The sequence below is a fragment of the Heterodontus francisci genome, chromosome 4, assembly GCF_036365525.1.
Source record: "Heterodontus francisci isolate sHetFra1 chromosome 4, sHetFra1.hap1, whole genome shotgun sequence".
Classification (NCBI taxonomy): Eukaryota; Metazoa; Chordata; class Chondrichthyes; order Heterodontiformes; family Heterodontidae; genus Heterodontus; species Heterodontus francisci.
Genome location: NC_090374.1, coordinates 184,190,228 through 184,203,242, shown reverse-complemented (window position 1 = coordinate 184,203,242; position 13,015 = coordinate 184,190,228). Strand labels below are relative to the sequence as shown.

The window sequence follows — 13,015 nt, the reverse complement described above, 5'->3', positions numbered from 1 at the left end:
CCTTCTCCACCGTCACCTCCACCTCCTTTTCTCCTTGTGCTCCTTTTCTTCTGCTCCTCCTCCTTCTCCTCCTCTTTCCCTCATCCTTATCATTTTCCTCTGGTTCTCCCCCTCCCCACCCTTTCCTTGTCCTCCTACTCCTCCTTCTACTTCCCCTCCTACTCTTCCTCCTTCTCTTTCTCTTTCTCCAACTCCTCCCCGCCCCTTCCTACCTTCTTTCTTTGCTCCTCCACCTTCTACTTCTCCTCCCACCTTTTCCTTTTCTCCTGCTTCTTTTCCGTCTCCAGTTTTCCTGATTTTTCTTCTTTCTCCTTTGCATTTTAATTCTTCTTTTCTCCTTCTGCTTCTTTCCTTGATCTCCTTCTCTTATCCCCATCCTTCTCCATTTCCCTTCCCCTTTTCCCATGTTCTCCTTTGCCTTGCTCCTCCTTCTCCCCCTCCTTCTTTACCCCCTCTGTCTTCTCCATCTTGTCCTTGCATTCTTTCTTCTCCTGCTCCTCCTTCGCCTGCTGCTCCTCCTTCTCCTCCTCCTTCTCCCTCTCTTTCTTATTCTTCTCCTTCTCCTCCTTCTCCACTCCTTTTTCTCCTTCTCCTTCTCCTCCTTCATCTCCTTCTCCTCCTCTTTCTTTTTCCTCTCCTGCTCTTCCTTCTTCTCATTCTTTCTCCTTCGCCTTCACCTCCTCCTTCTTTTCTTTCTTCTCCTTCCTTCTCCTCCTCCTCTGCCTCCTTTTTCTACTCCTTCTTCTCCTACTCCTCCTCTTTCTTCTTTCTCATTCTCCTCCTCTTTCCTCTTCTCTTCCTTCTCCTTTTCCTTCTCCGCCTACCCCTCCTCTCCTCCTGAAATCTCCCTGCCTCCTCCTTCCCCTGCTGCTCCTTCTCCTCCTCCTTCTTCTTTTTCTTCTCCACCTTCTGCATCTCCTTCTCTTCATTCTTCTCTTCCTTATTCTTCTCCTCCTTCTCCTCCTCCTTTTTCTTCTTCTCCTGCTCGTCCTTCTCCTCCTCCTTCTCTCTCTCTTTCTTATCCTTCTCCTCCTTCTGCTCCTTTTTCTCCTTCTCCTCCTGCTTCTCTCTCTCCTTCTCTTCTTTCTCTTCCTTCTCCTCTTCTCCTTTGCCTCTTTCTTCTTTCTCCACTTTTTTCTCCTTCTCCTTCTCCTTCACCTCCCCATCTCTTTCTTCTCCTCCTCTTTCTTCACGTCCTTCTCATTCTTCTCCTTTTTCTCCTTCTGCATCTCCTCCTTATTCTCCTCCTTCCCCTTCTCTTTCTTCACCTCCTTCTCCTTCAACGACTTCCATTTCTTCTTCTCTTTCTCCTCCTCCTCCTTTTCCTTCTCCTGCTTCTCCTTCTTTCTTCCTCTCCTCCTTCTCCTCCTCTGTCCATCTTCCTCATCTTCTCGTCTTCCTTGTCTCCTTCTCCTCCATCACCTTCTTGTCCTTTATCTGATTATCTCCTCCTTCTTTTCCAGCTTCTCCTCCTCCTTTTCCTTCTCCTTTTATCCCTCTCCTTTTATCCTTCACCGTTTTCTTCTCCTTTTTCTTTTCCGTCTATCCTTCTCCTTTATCCTGCTACTCCTCCTCCTCCTTCGTTTTGTTCTTCTGCTCATCTTATTCTCCTTTTCCTTGTCCTTCAGCTCCTTCTCCAACTGATCCTCCTTCACTGCTTTGTGTCCTTCCTCTGCTCATCTCCACCTTCTCCTGCACCTCCTCCGCCTTCTTCACCGTCTCCTCCACCTCCTTTTCTCCTTGTGCTCCATTTCTTCTGCTCCTCATCCTTCTCCTCCTGTTTCCCTCATCCTTATCGTTTTCCTCTGGTTCCCCTTTCCCCACCCCTTCCTTCTCCTCCTACTCCCCTTCTACTTCCCCGCCTACTCCTCCTCCTACTCCTTATTCTCTTTCTCCAATTCCTCCCCGCCCCTTCCTACCTTCTTTCTTTGCTCCTCCACCTTCTACTTCTCTGCCCACCTTTTCCTTTTCTCCTGCTTCTATTCCTTCTCCAGTTTTCCTGATTTTTCTTCTTTCTCCTTTGCATTTTAATTCTTCTTTTCTCTTTGTGCTTCTTTCCTTCTGCTCCTTCTCTTATTCCCTTCCTTCTCCATTTCCCTTCCCCTTTTCCCATTTTCTCCTTCGCCTTCCTCCTCCTTCTCCCCCTCCTCCTTCTCCATCTTGTCCTTGCATTCTTCTCCTGCTCCTCCTTCGCCTGCTGCTCCTTCTCCTCCTCCTCCTCTCTCTCTCTCTCTCTCTCTCATTCTTCTCCTCCTCCTTCTTCTCCTGATCCTTCTCCTTCTTCTCCTTCTCCCCCTTCTCCTTCTCCTCTTTCTTTTTCCTCTCCTCCTGTTCTTCCTTCTTCTCGTTCTTTCTTCTTCTCCTTCTACTCTTTCTTCTCCTTATTTCTTTCTCCTTCGACTTCACCTCCTCCTTCTTTTCTTTCTTCTTCTCCTTCCTTCTCCTCCTTCTCCTCCTCTCTCTTCTTTCTCATTCTCCTCCTCTTTCCTCTTCTCTTCCTTCTCCTTTCCCTTCTCTGCCTTCCCCTCCTCTCCTCCTCCAATCTTCCTGCCTCCTTGTTCCCCTGCTGCTCCTTCTCATCCTCCTTCTGTTCATCTCCTTCTCCTTCTTCTCCTCCTTTTACTCATTCTTCCCCTTTCTTTCTCCTTCTCCTTCACCTCCTTCTCCTTTTCTTCTTCTGCTTCTCCTCTTTATTTTCTTCTTTTCCATTTCCTTCTCCTCCTCCTTCTTGTTCTTCTCTTTCCACTGCTTTTCTTTCTTCTCCTTCTCCTTATTCTCCTCCTTCTCGTTCTTCTTTCACCTTTCCCTTCTCCGCCTACCCCGCCTCTCCTCCTGAAATCTCCCTGCCTCCTTGTTCCCCTGCTGCTCCTTCTCATCCTCCTTCTGCTCATCTCCTTCTCCTTCTTCTCCTCCTTTTACTCCTTCTTCCCCTTTCTTTCTCCTTCTCCTTCACCTCCTTCTCCTTTTCTTTCTTCTTCTGCTTCTCCTCTTTATTTTCTTCTTTTCCATTTCCTTCTCCTCCTCCTTCTTGTTCTTCTCTTTCCACTGCTTCTTTTCTTTCTTCTCCTTCTCCTTATTCTCCTCCTTCTTCTCGTTCTTCTTTCACCTTTCCCTTCTCCGCCTACCCCTCCTCTCCTCCTGAAATCTCCCTGCCTCCTTGTTCCCCGCTGCTCCTTCTCCTCCTTCTCCTTCCACTCATCTTCTTTTTCTTCACCTTCTGCATCTCCTTCTCCTCCTTCTTCTCCTCCTTCTTATTCTCCTTCTCCTCCTTCTCCTCCTCCTCTTTTTCTTCTATCTCCACTTTTTTCTCGTTCTCCTTCTCCACCTCCTGCATCTCTTCCTTTTTCTCCTTTTTCTCCTTCTCCTCCTCCTTCTCCTTCTCCTCCTTCTCCTCCTTCTCCTTCTCCTTCTCCTTCTCCTCCTCCTCCTCCTCCTTCTCTTTCTTCTCCTTGTTCTCCTCCTCCTCCTCTTTCTTCTCTTTATTCTCTTCTCTCCTCTTCTCTTTTTCTCTCTCCTTCTCCCTTCTCATCTCTTCTCCTTCACCTCCTTTTTCTTTTTCTTCTCTTTCTTTTCTCTTTCTTCTCCTTCTCTTTCTTCTCCTTCTCCTTTTCCTTCACCACCTCCTTCTCCTTCTCCTCTTTTCCTTCCCCTATTTATTTTCTTCTCCTTCTCCTCCATCTCCTTTTCATTCTTCTTCTCCTTCACCTCCTCCACCACCTTCCCTTTCTTCTTTGCCCTGCTTCTCCTCGTTCTCGTTCTCTTTCTTCTCCTTCTCGTTCCTCCTCTTCCTTCTCCTTTCCCTTCTCCGCCTACCCCTCCTCCTGAAATCTCCCTGCCTCCTTGTGCCCCTGCTGCTCCTCCTCCTCCTTCTCCATCTGCTCATCTCCTTTTTCTTCTCTTCCTTCTTCTCTTTCTTCTCCTTCTCCTCCTTCGCTGCCTTCTCCTTCTCCTGAGATGTTCGTTGATTGCTCAATGTTCAGCACCATTTGCAACTCCTCAGATACTGAAGCAGTCCGTGTAGAAATGCAGCAAGACATGGACAATATCCAGGCTTGGGCTGATAAGTGGCAAGTAACATTTGCGTCACACAAGTGCCAGGCAATGACCATCTCCAACAAGAGAGAATCTAACCATCTCCCCTTGACATTCAATGCCATTCCCATCGCTAAACCCCCCACTATCAACATCCTAGGGGCTACTATTGACCAGAAACTGAACTGGAGTAGCCATATAAATACCATGGCTACAAGAGCAGGTCAGAGGCTAGGATTCCTGTGGCGAGTAACTCATCTCCTGACTCCCCAAAGCCTGTCCACTATCGACAAGGCACAAGTCAGGAGTGTGATGGAATACTCTCCACTTGCCTGGATGGGTGCAGCTCCAACAACACTCGAGAAGCTCGACACCGCAGCCTCACAGCTCCAGCGACCCGGGTTCAATTCCGGGTACTGCCTGTGTGGAGTTTGCAAGTTCTCCCTGTGTCTGCGTGGGTTTCCTCCGGGTGCTCCAGTTTCCTCCCACATGCCAAAGACTTGCAGGTTGATAGGTAAATTGGCCATTAGAAATTGCCCCTAGTATAGGTAGGTGGTAGGGAAAATATAGGGACAGGTGGGGATGTGGTAGGAATATGGGATTGGTGTAGGATTGGTATAAATGGGTGGTTGATGGTTGGCACAGACTCGGTGGGCCGAAGGGCCTGTTTCAGTGCTGTATCTCTAAACTAAACTAAACCGTCCCGAACAAAGCAGCCCACTTGATTGGCACTCCATCTACAAACATTCACTCCCTCTACCACCAACACACAGTGGCTGCAGTGTGTACAATCTACAAGATGCACTGCAGCAACGCACCAAGGCTCCTTAGTCAGCACCTTCCAAACGTGCGACCTCTACCAACTAGAAGGACAAGGGCAGCAGATACATGGGAACACCACCACCAGCAGTTTCCCCTCCAAGTCACACACCATTCTGACTTGGAACTATATCGTCATTCCTTCGCTGTCGCTGAGTCAAAATCCTGGAACTCCCTTCCTAACAGCACTGTGGGTGTACCTACCTCACATGGACTGCAGCGGTTCAAGAAGGCAGCTCACCACCACCTTCTCAAGGACAATTAGGGATGGGCAATAAATGCTGGCCTAGCCAGTGATGCCCACATCCCATGAATGAATTTTTAAAAATTCCAAGATGAGCACACTTTGAGACATTTAACTTATTCTTTTTAATGTGAACTGTTTCTATAATCTGAATTCCTCATGCGATTGAAATCCATTGTGTCTCTTTAGCCTATTAGCACTAACTCACCGTAAAGTACATCAAAGTGTACACTGCAAAAATGTTTCGCAAAGAATAAAATGTTCGCAGTGCTATTTAAAGCAATGAGTGATTGGGGGTGGCACCATGCTAAACACTTCCGTACATTCTGCCCTGCTGCTCCAAAGGCCTAAGTTCAAAGTAAGCTTCCTACCAGAGATGGAGGCCTTTTAGTAAGGGTTATATAAGACGATAGATGGTTTGAGACCATCATCCCATCCTTGTTCATAATCTCATTTTTGAAAGACAGTTAAGATTGTGGAAAATTGGTATGACTGGATGTTTCTAAAGAACCTTGGTCAGATGGCATCTAGAGTACTGCGTTCAGTTTTGGGTACTGCAGAAGGATATATTTCCCTCGGAGAGAGTGCAGTTCAGATTTGTCTGAATGTTACTGGAGTTTCCAGGGTTAAACTATGAAGGAAGGGTGTATACATTTGGCTTGTATCCACTTGAGTATAGAATGCTGAGGGGGTCACCTGATTGAGATGTTTAAATTTTTAAAAGATTTGATACAGTAGATACAGAGAAATGATTTCCTCTGATGGGACCATAATATCAAAATCAGACCTATGCTATTTCGAAGGGAAATTGGGAGGTACTTTTCACACAAAGGGTAGTAGAAATCTAGAATGCTTTCCTCCAAATGTCTGCAGCTGTTGTAATAATTGGAGCTTTCAAGACTGAGATTGATAGATTTTTGTTAGGTAAGGGTATCAAGGGATGTGGAGTTTAGGCAAGTAAATAGAGTTGAGTTACAGATGTAGTAATTAAGTGGCATAAATGCCTTGAGGGGCTGAATGGCCCAATCCTGTTCCCATGTTCCTCGTATCTAAATTGTTGCATCAGTACAAGCCCAAAGCCATTTAATTCATTCATTTGGTCTAAATGAACTTACTAATCTACAAAGTTTAAAAATGCTGAGAGGCATGGATAATGTAGATGTAAGTATGTTATTTAACTTAACTTGGCCTGTGATCACAGAACGAGAGACGATATTAACAAGCCTCAAGTAAAACTGCAGATTAGAAGATTTTTTCACACTCTCTTTGGCATCCTACAGACTCCCAACAAAATGTATTAATGCCACAGTAATTAACTCCAGTAAATCTGATTAGAAATAGGACTGAAGGTTAAAAGTATTAGATGTGGATGACAAAATATATATGGAATAAATGGCTCCTGCAGGGCTGAAACTATAAAGGTGTTGTCAGTGGATTATGACAGGGTCAATAGAGTAAAATGTTAGAATAATGTTCTGGAGTTCTGCTCAATCACTTTCGCAAGTCAGGAAAGAAAATTCAGTTTCTTCATCTTTGAAATTTACCTTCCCTCAAATATTTCAGCAAATTGAGTGGAGTTAAAGCAGGATGAATTGCCAACCTTCCGTGGGAGGAATGGGCTTGATGGATCAAATGGCCTCCTCTTGTTTCATGTTTCGTTACATTTTCATGTGATGAAGTCGACCATTTATAATTTTAGGTTAAATTACAAAAGCCCTATTACTATTGATGGTAGCTATGGCCTTCCTTATTTTCTGAATGAAATTTAGCTTCCACACACGAAGAGGAATTCCCATCCTCCAGAGGAGATAATTGTTATTTGACGTTACTTTCCTTTGTGCATGGAACAAATATATAACCATCTAATCCATCATAAATCAGACAGCTGAAGGAGGATACTATTTCGCTGTGCTACTCCACCTTATAGAGGTCGAGAAAGGGAGTGCTTAGTCATGGGCATCTTGCTGGCGGTCCCCCTCAGTCTGTACAAGGCTATGAGGCCAAGCAGAATAGCATCAGTAGCTGCAGGAAAGAGGGACAGGACGGTGAGGTGGTTTAGATAGCATCCTCTGTTCTACTGCAGAAAACCAATTAGTGAAGGCTGGAACTGGAGCCAATCGTTGCACATTTTTATATTTATTTACAGAGTTACAACCATACACCCCCTAATCCAATAATTAGTTTTTATCTGTGTCTATTTTTAGGGCTCAAGTGAATCTCTCATTAATGCCCACCACCTGCATACAATTCAACACAATTAATATACAATTAACAGATTCCCTTCTCTCTCTTTAAATAAAAATTAGAGTTAACAAGCATGACCAAAATTTCAAAATAAATTAAACAAAAAAACCTCCACATATTCTGTGTAAAGCAATACACTGCGAGAGCTCCTAACAATTTCTTTGCACATGCATTTAATTTTGCAAAACAAGCAATCAGACAGTTGATGACTTGCATCTACCCATTTAATTTTAGAGATTTTCTTCCTCTCAAGCATTTGTTTCAAGCCAGCAAGGTCAATCTGTAACCTTTTCCCACTCATATTTTTCATCGAGTGTACATTATCCCACAATGAACGATTATCTGCATAACATTCAATGGGTATATTTTCTTCAGTATGCCCCTTGTACAGAATCTCACTTAAAGTATTTGACAAATAGTACCATGCATCTGCTCCTCTAAAAGAACAAGTGTTTCCACAGCTAAAGTACTTTTATTTTCTTCGATTCCCAAGCTAAAGGACACCATTTCTCATTTTCACCCATAAGAAATATAATGAAACCAACAGCACCAGAATACCCATCAGGAAGATTAGCATGTGAAACATCTCATAAAATGACTAGGTTCATGTTCTTTTGGTCACTTAAGGATGAGAAATTAAATATGCATTTCTCCAGATTTAATTTTATTAATGTATTATTTGCCCTTAAAATATTCTCTACTTTTAGGGTGTTTCATCATAGTACTTAACTCAAACATATCAAAACTAGCATCTGGTCTCATCTGATTGCCCAACTAGTTCAAGTGACCAATCGAGCTTCGCAATTGCTCGGTCTCTTCTTTAGATATGACATCATCTTTCTGTGATGATTTAGCACGATTAACCAGGATGGGAATTATATGCTCTAAAAAGGATTGTAGATTGAAAGTTATTCCAGACCTACTCTGCTTAATATCTAAACCAATATATTTATAAGCCCCACAAACCTGAATACCAATTTTAAATTCTACTCTCATCTTATTAATACCACATTACTCAAATTTCACATTACCACCCCATAAGAAATCATTAGCATGCACCATGAAGATGCCTGAAATGTTCCCTTTGATACCAACAAAACCTTGCATGACCTGCTTTTAGTTGAACACAACCTATTTTCGTCAAAACAGATCATACTCTGGAAGAATAAAAGCAAAATACTGCAGATGCTGGAAATCTGTAATAAAATGAAAAGTGCTGGAAAATACTCAGCAGGTCTGGCAGCATCTGTGGAGAGAGAAGCAAAGTTAACGTTTCAGGTCAGTGACCTTTCATCAGAACTGGCAAAGGTTAGAAATGTAATATTGATTTTTTTTTAACCATGTGCCTGCCCACTGTTTTTTGTTTCATGTTTGTGCTTTTGGCTAGGGCTTTTATTATTCTGTCATTTAACACCCTCTCTGCACTAATGCTTTGCCTTTCACCACACTATTAACACACACTTTCTTTTCCCCATGACCTCCTTGTCAGTTATTCTCTGTGACCCTATGTCCTATCAACACCTTCCCTTTTGTTCTCTTTTACCCCAGCCCCACTTTCTTTGCTTAAAACCTATTACATTTCTAACCTTTGCCAGTTCTGATGAAAGACGACTGACCTGAAACGTTAACTTTGTTTCTCTCTCCACAGATGCTGCCAGACCTGCTGAGTATTTTCCAGCACTTTTGTTTATATTTCATATTCTGGAAGCATCATTCAGCCCATAGATGCATTCATTTAGTTTTCATAGTTTTCCTTCTGCATCTGCTGCCTCTTTGGGGGGGTTTCAGAAACACTTCTCTCTGAAAAGTGATCAGTGATTTTCTTCATAACAGGACCCAATGAGTAAATCCCAGAGACTACTGGGTACTTCTGCCTGTGCTTTCCGTCCTCTACAAGAATGATTGTTGAGCAGAACATGACAATGTAACAATTCTGAAGTATGCGGATGATACAGTACGTGTAGGGGTCATCAGGAATAACAATCTAAACTATAGGAACTCGATGGAGAGGTTCATAAAATGGTGCAATGACAATTCTCTTTAAATTGAATGAAAACAAGACAAAAGAACTAGTAATAGACTTCAGGAAAAAGCCAGTTAATATTGTTCTCGTGAAGATTTATGATGTGGACATTGAAATAGTCACCAGTTACAAGTATCTAGATATCAAAGTAGATAAGTTGAATTGGGGGGAACGGTGTAGTGATGTGGTGGCTAAGGGACATACACGATCATACCACCTCAGGAAATTCAAATCCTTTTGAGTAGATCCCACAATCATGAAACGGTTCTCTATGGCTGTAGTTGAGAGTGCTATCCATTTTGCATGTCTCTCCTGGTGCTGTTGTCTTAGGAATGGAGATTCTTTAAATGTACAGAGATTGCTGAACCATGCAGGAAGCGTATTTGGTGAGCAGATCTTTTTTGACGAAATCTGCTCTTGAAGAATTTTGGTAAAAGTCGACAGTGTTATGAACAATGAGAATCACCTCTTGTCTCAGTATTACTGTTGGATGCATTCAGGGAAAAGGCTACAGTCCCTTAGATGTAGGACATATCGGTTCTTGAACTGATTTGTGCCTTTATAAGAACTTTTAACAGGAGCTTGATGAATGGATGAGGATATGCACTCATGGGACTCATTGATCGTTTTAATGTATTGGAATTAGTTTTTGACATATATATTTTAATCAAGTTTGACTTTTTTCAGAGGATTTTTAATTATTATTCATATACAATATATCAATGAGCAATGTAGCTGAAATTAATTTCCATATGGCTAATAAATTGAAATTGAATTGAACTGAATATTAAAACTTATCATTTGCTTTTCTTGCATGTCCCACAATTGTCGCATCCTCTATTCACTAGACCTCTCTGGAATATTTGTTACCCGAGTACCCACTCTGGGTAATTAGCTGTTGGATGTGATAGCTTTGTTCCATGTGTCATGGTCACTCACATTAACACTAACACTATCCAGCCCTTGATCTACTGTATTCTGATCCTCAGGACCTTCATAACAAAACACATGAGCACTTGAGGTACAAGGTGCCTCGTTTACATAAATCAGTTGCTCAGTCTAAGATTGTGTAATCAATTCTGAATAATCGTGAGAAATGAACCTTAACAGTTTGATTGCCATGATCGATAAATACTGTCTTACCATCATGACCACTACCTTACCAGGGTCTTTCTATTCCCTATGACCCTCTCTTTTCCAATACACCAAATCTGCTGAATTAAATTCTGCCAAGGATGGTCTTATCCAATGCCTCAGTGTTTTCCAAATTTTCTCTGTGACTTCAGCCTTCATGATAGCCCATCTCTCTGTGTATAAAGCATTCAAATATGCAGAAAAATGGAACTAATTGTCCAACCTTCTAGAGCAGGAGGACTATTACACAGCATAGAAGGCAATTTGAGATTTCATTCCATAGACTGGTTGATGGGGACTAGACCTTCTAACCATCTGGAGTGAATTCTTTGCATGAACTGCCCATGTCAGGGCCGTTGTAAACTTGCAATGTGGTTAATTCGCTAAAATTTTGTGCAGCATTTCATCAATCACCACATGATTCCTTTCACACAGTCCATTGCTGAAAGGGCTTTCAGCCGCAGTATTCTTGACCATAATATTCATGTTTTCACACACATCTCTGAATTTGTCATTCGCAAATTCCCTCCATTATCAGTCTGAAACATCGCTGGTGTCCCAGGTCTGGTCCCTATCCATTTCTCCATGATTTTGGCTATATAATATTGTAGAAAGATTAAATCTGGTCACCAGGTCTACAAAATATAGAATGAAAATATTTCTGTTTTTGCCCCATACTTTTAGATCCATGGAAAATACCTCATTAAAGTCATGTGCAAATGGGAGGCTTGCAATGTCCTCCCATATATTTTACGCATTTCACATTTCTCACTCTTCTATTAACCTCATGTACTCTTCATCAAACACATGAGCACCTTTAGCAGAATTTTTAACCTTGACAAGTGCGGTGAGAAAATTGTCTATGTAACTTTAAGACAATTTTTTTTCTCTTTGATTCTTATCACCTGATTCCATTAATACTGGTCTAACACACCGATGAGAAACATCAGTTTTTGTTAAGGGAATACAATAATGCCCAGACTGGGTAAATTGCAGATCCAATGACATTTCAAATACAATTTCCTTATCATGCTCCATGCCAAATTTATTTTATGTCTTTTTTCATAGGTTTACTCAGCAGCATAGATATCTCACAAGAGACTACATCAGTACTTGTAAAATAGCTGATGTAAGCCATTCCATATGGAATTAAAACTCACTTTAGTGAACACAATGTGTTGTCATCATCAAATCCAAAGTGAGTAGTACTTTTACATCCTTTAACCTTGCATTAATCCTCACTATTTAGAGAATCAAGGTAACATTTTAACCAATATGTTCCACATCCTGTCAAAGTGCAAGTACTATCTAGCACTGCACAGTTAAAGAAGATGTGACTAACACTTTCATCACAGGACTAAATCTCCTTGTGACTGGTAGCATTTTTTCAGATTCATCATCATCTCCATCCTCTTTTTTTAAAAATTCTCTGTGTCATGTGTCATTTCGAGAACCTTGCTTCTTTGCTTTGAACAGTTCATTGTATAATGATACTGAAAGCACCTATTAACTGTTCCTTGGGCATTCCTTGGATTCTTTCACCTATTATTGCTGTTCCAATTTTGGCTTTTGCTGTAATAGTCAGATCTGCTACATCCTCATTCTGCCTGTCTTTAACCCTTCCATTGTATTTATGTTTATGTCCAGTATCTGGACCATTTTGAAATCTGGCAATGATTGGGTCATCTATTCTTTGTGTTGCCATGGAATGTCCTATTTCTTCCATGAAGGTAGAGGAAATAACTGTTTCCCCAGGAATGTTTTTCAAGGCACCAGACATCTGATCCAACAGGGTCTCTCACTGTGAGAATCGTACCCCAGTTAGAATCAGGAGCCTGTCCATCTGAGACACCTTAGCATCATCCAACAATTTAAATGCTAGTATTGATCCAGATATCACCAAATTGAATGTTCTTCATCTTTTATATATCTGTTAAGTCCATGATGTATCCCTACAAGGAATGACCATCTGCCTCCCGAAATCTTTCAAAGTCTGACCGTGCCTCATAGGCATTTAACAAATCATCTGTCTTGCAACTTTCATCCAAGAACATGAATAGGAAGTGTTCACCATGCAATTGATGGGCATCAGTTCACAAAATACTTTACTTCTGCTTTTACTTCTTGTAGGAAGTGACAACACCAAGGCCATATATTTCTTCCTCCTTGGTAGGAATGTAACTTGTGTCCCACATCCAGTTCATTCTTCCACTGGTCAAATGGTTCAGAATTTGAGAACATTGGAGGATAACCAAACACCAACAATTTACACATGCTTTATGTCATTTTCACAATGGTAAAAGGATTGAAGTTTTCTGTCTGAATTTTTGTTTTCTTAGCTTATAACCATCCCCTTTAGGCAACCATTCTCTGCTACTATGTTCTACTCCAGAAAGCTGATTGGTGAAAAATAGAACTGGAGCCAATCTTTACACAGACATATATGTATTTACAGAGTTGCACATTACAAGCATACATCTTCTAACCCAACAACCAGTGTTTTAGTCTGTCTATTTATA

At 41.8% G+C, this 13,015-nt stretch overlaps 2 protein-coding genes across 5 annotated transcripts in view; one reads left to right on the top strand and one right to left on the bottom strand.

The window, feature by feature from the left end:
- The window catches only part of lingo2 (leucine rich repeat and Ig domain containing 2), a 732,996-nt gene that overhangs the window by 115,549 nt on the left and 604,432 nt on the right, over nt 1-13,015 (top strand). The window lies entirely within an intron of this gene.
- Nucleotides 321-1,601, bottom strand: LOC137368851 (cilia- and flagella-associated protein 251-like). The gene is made up of 4 exons (XM_068029058.1): nt 1,516-1,601; nt 1,194-1,407; nt 825-1,152; nt 321-649 (listed from the first exon to the last, which is right to left on the bottom strand). The coding sequence occupies exons 1-4, from the start codon at nt 1,599-1,601 to the stop codon at nt 321-323; spliced, it is 957 nt and encodes a 318-aa protein (XP_067885159.1).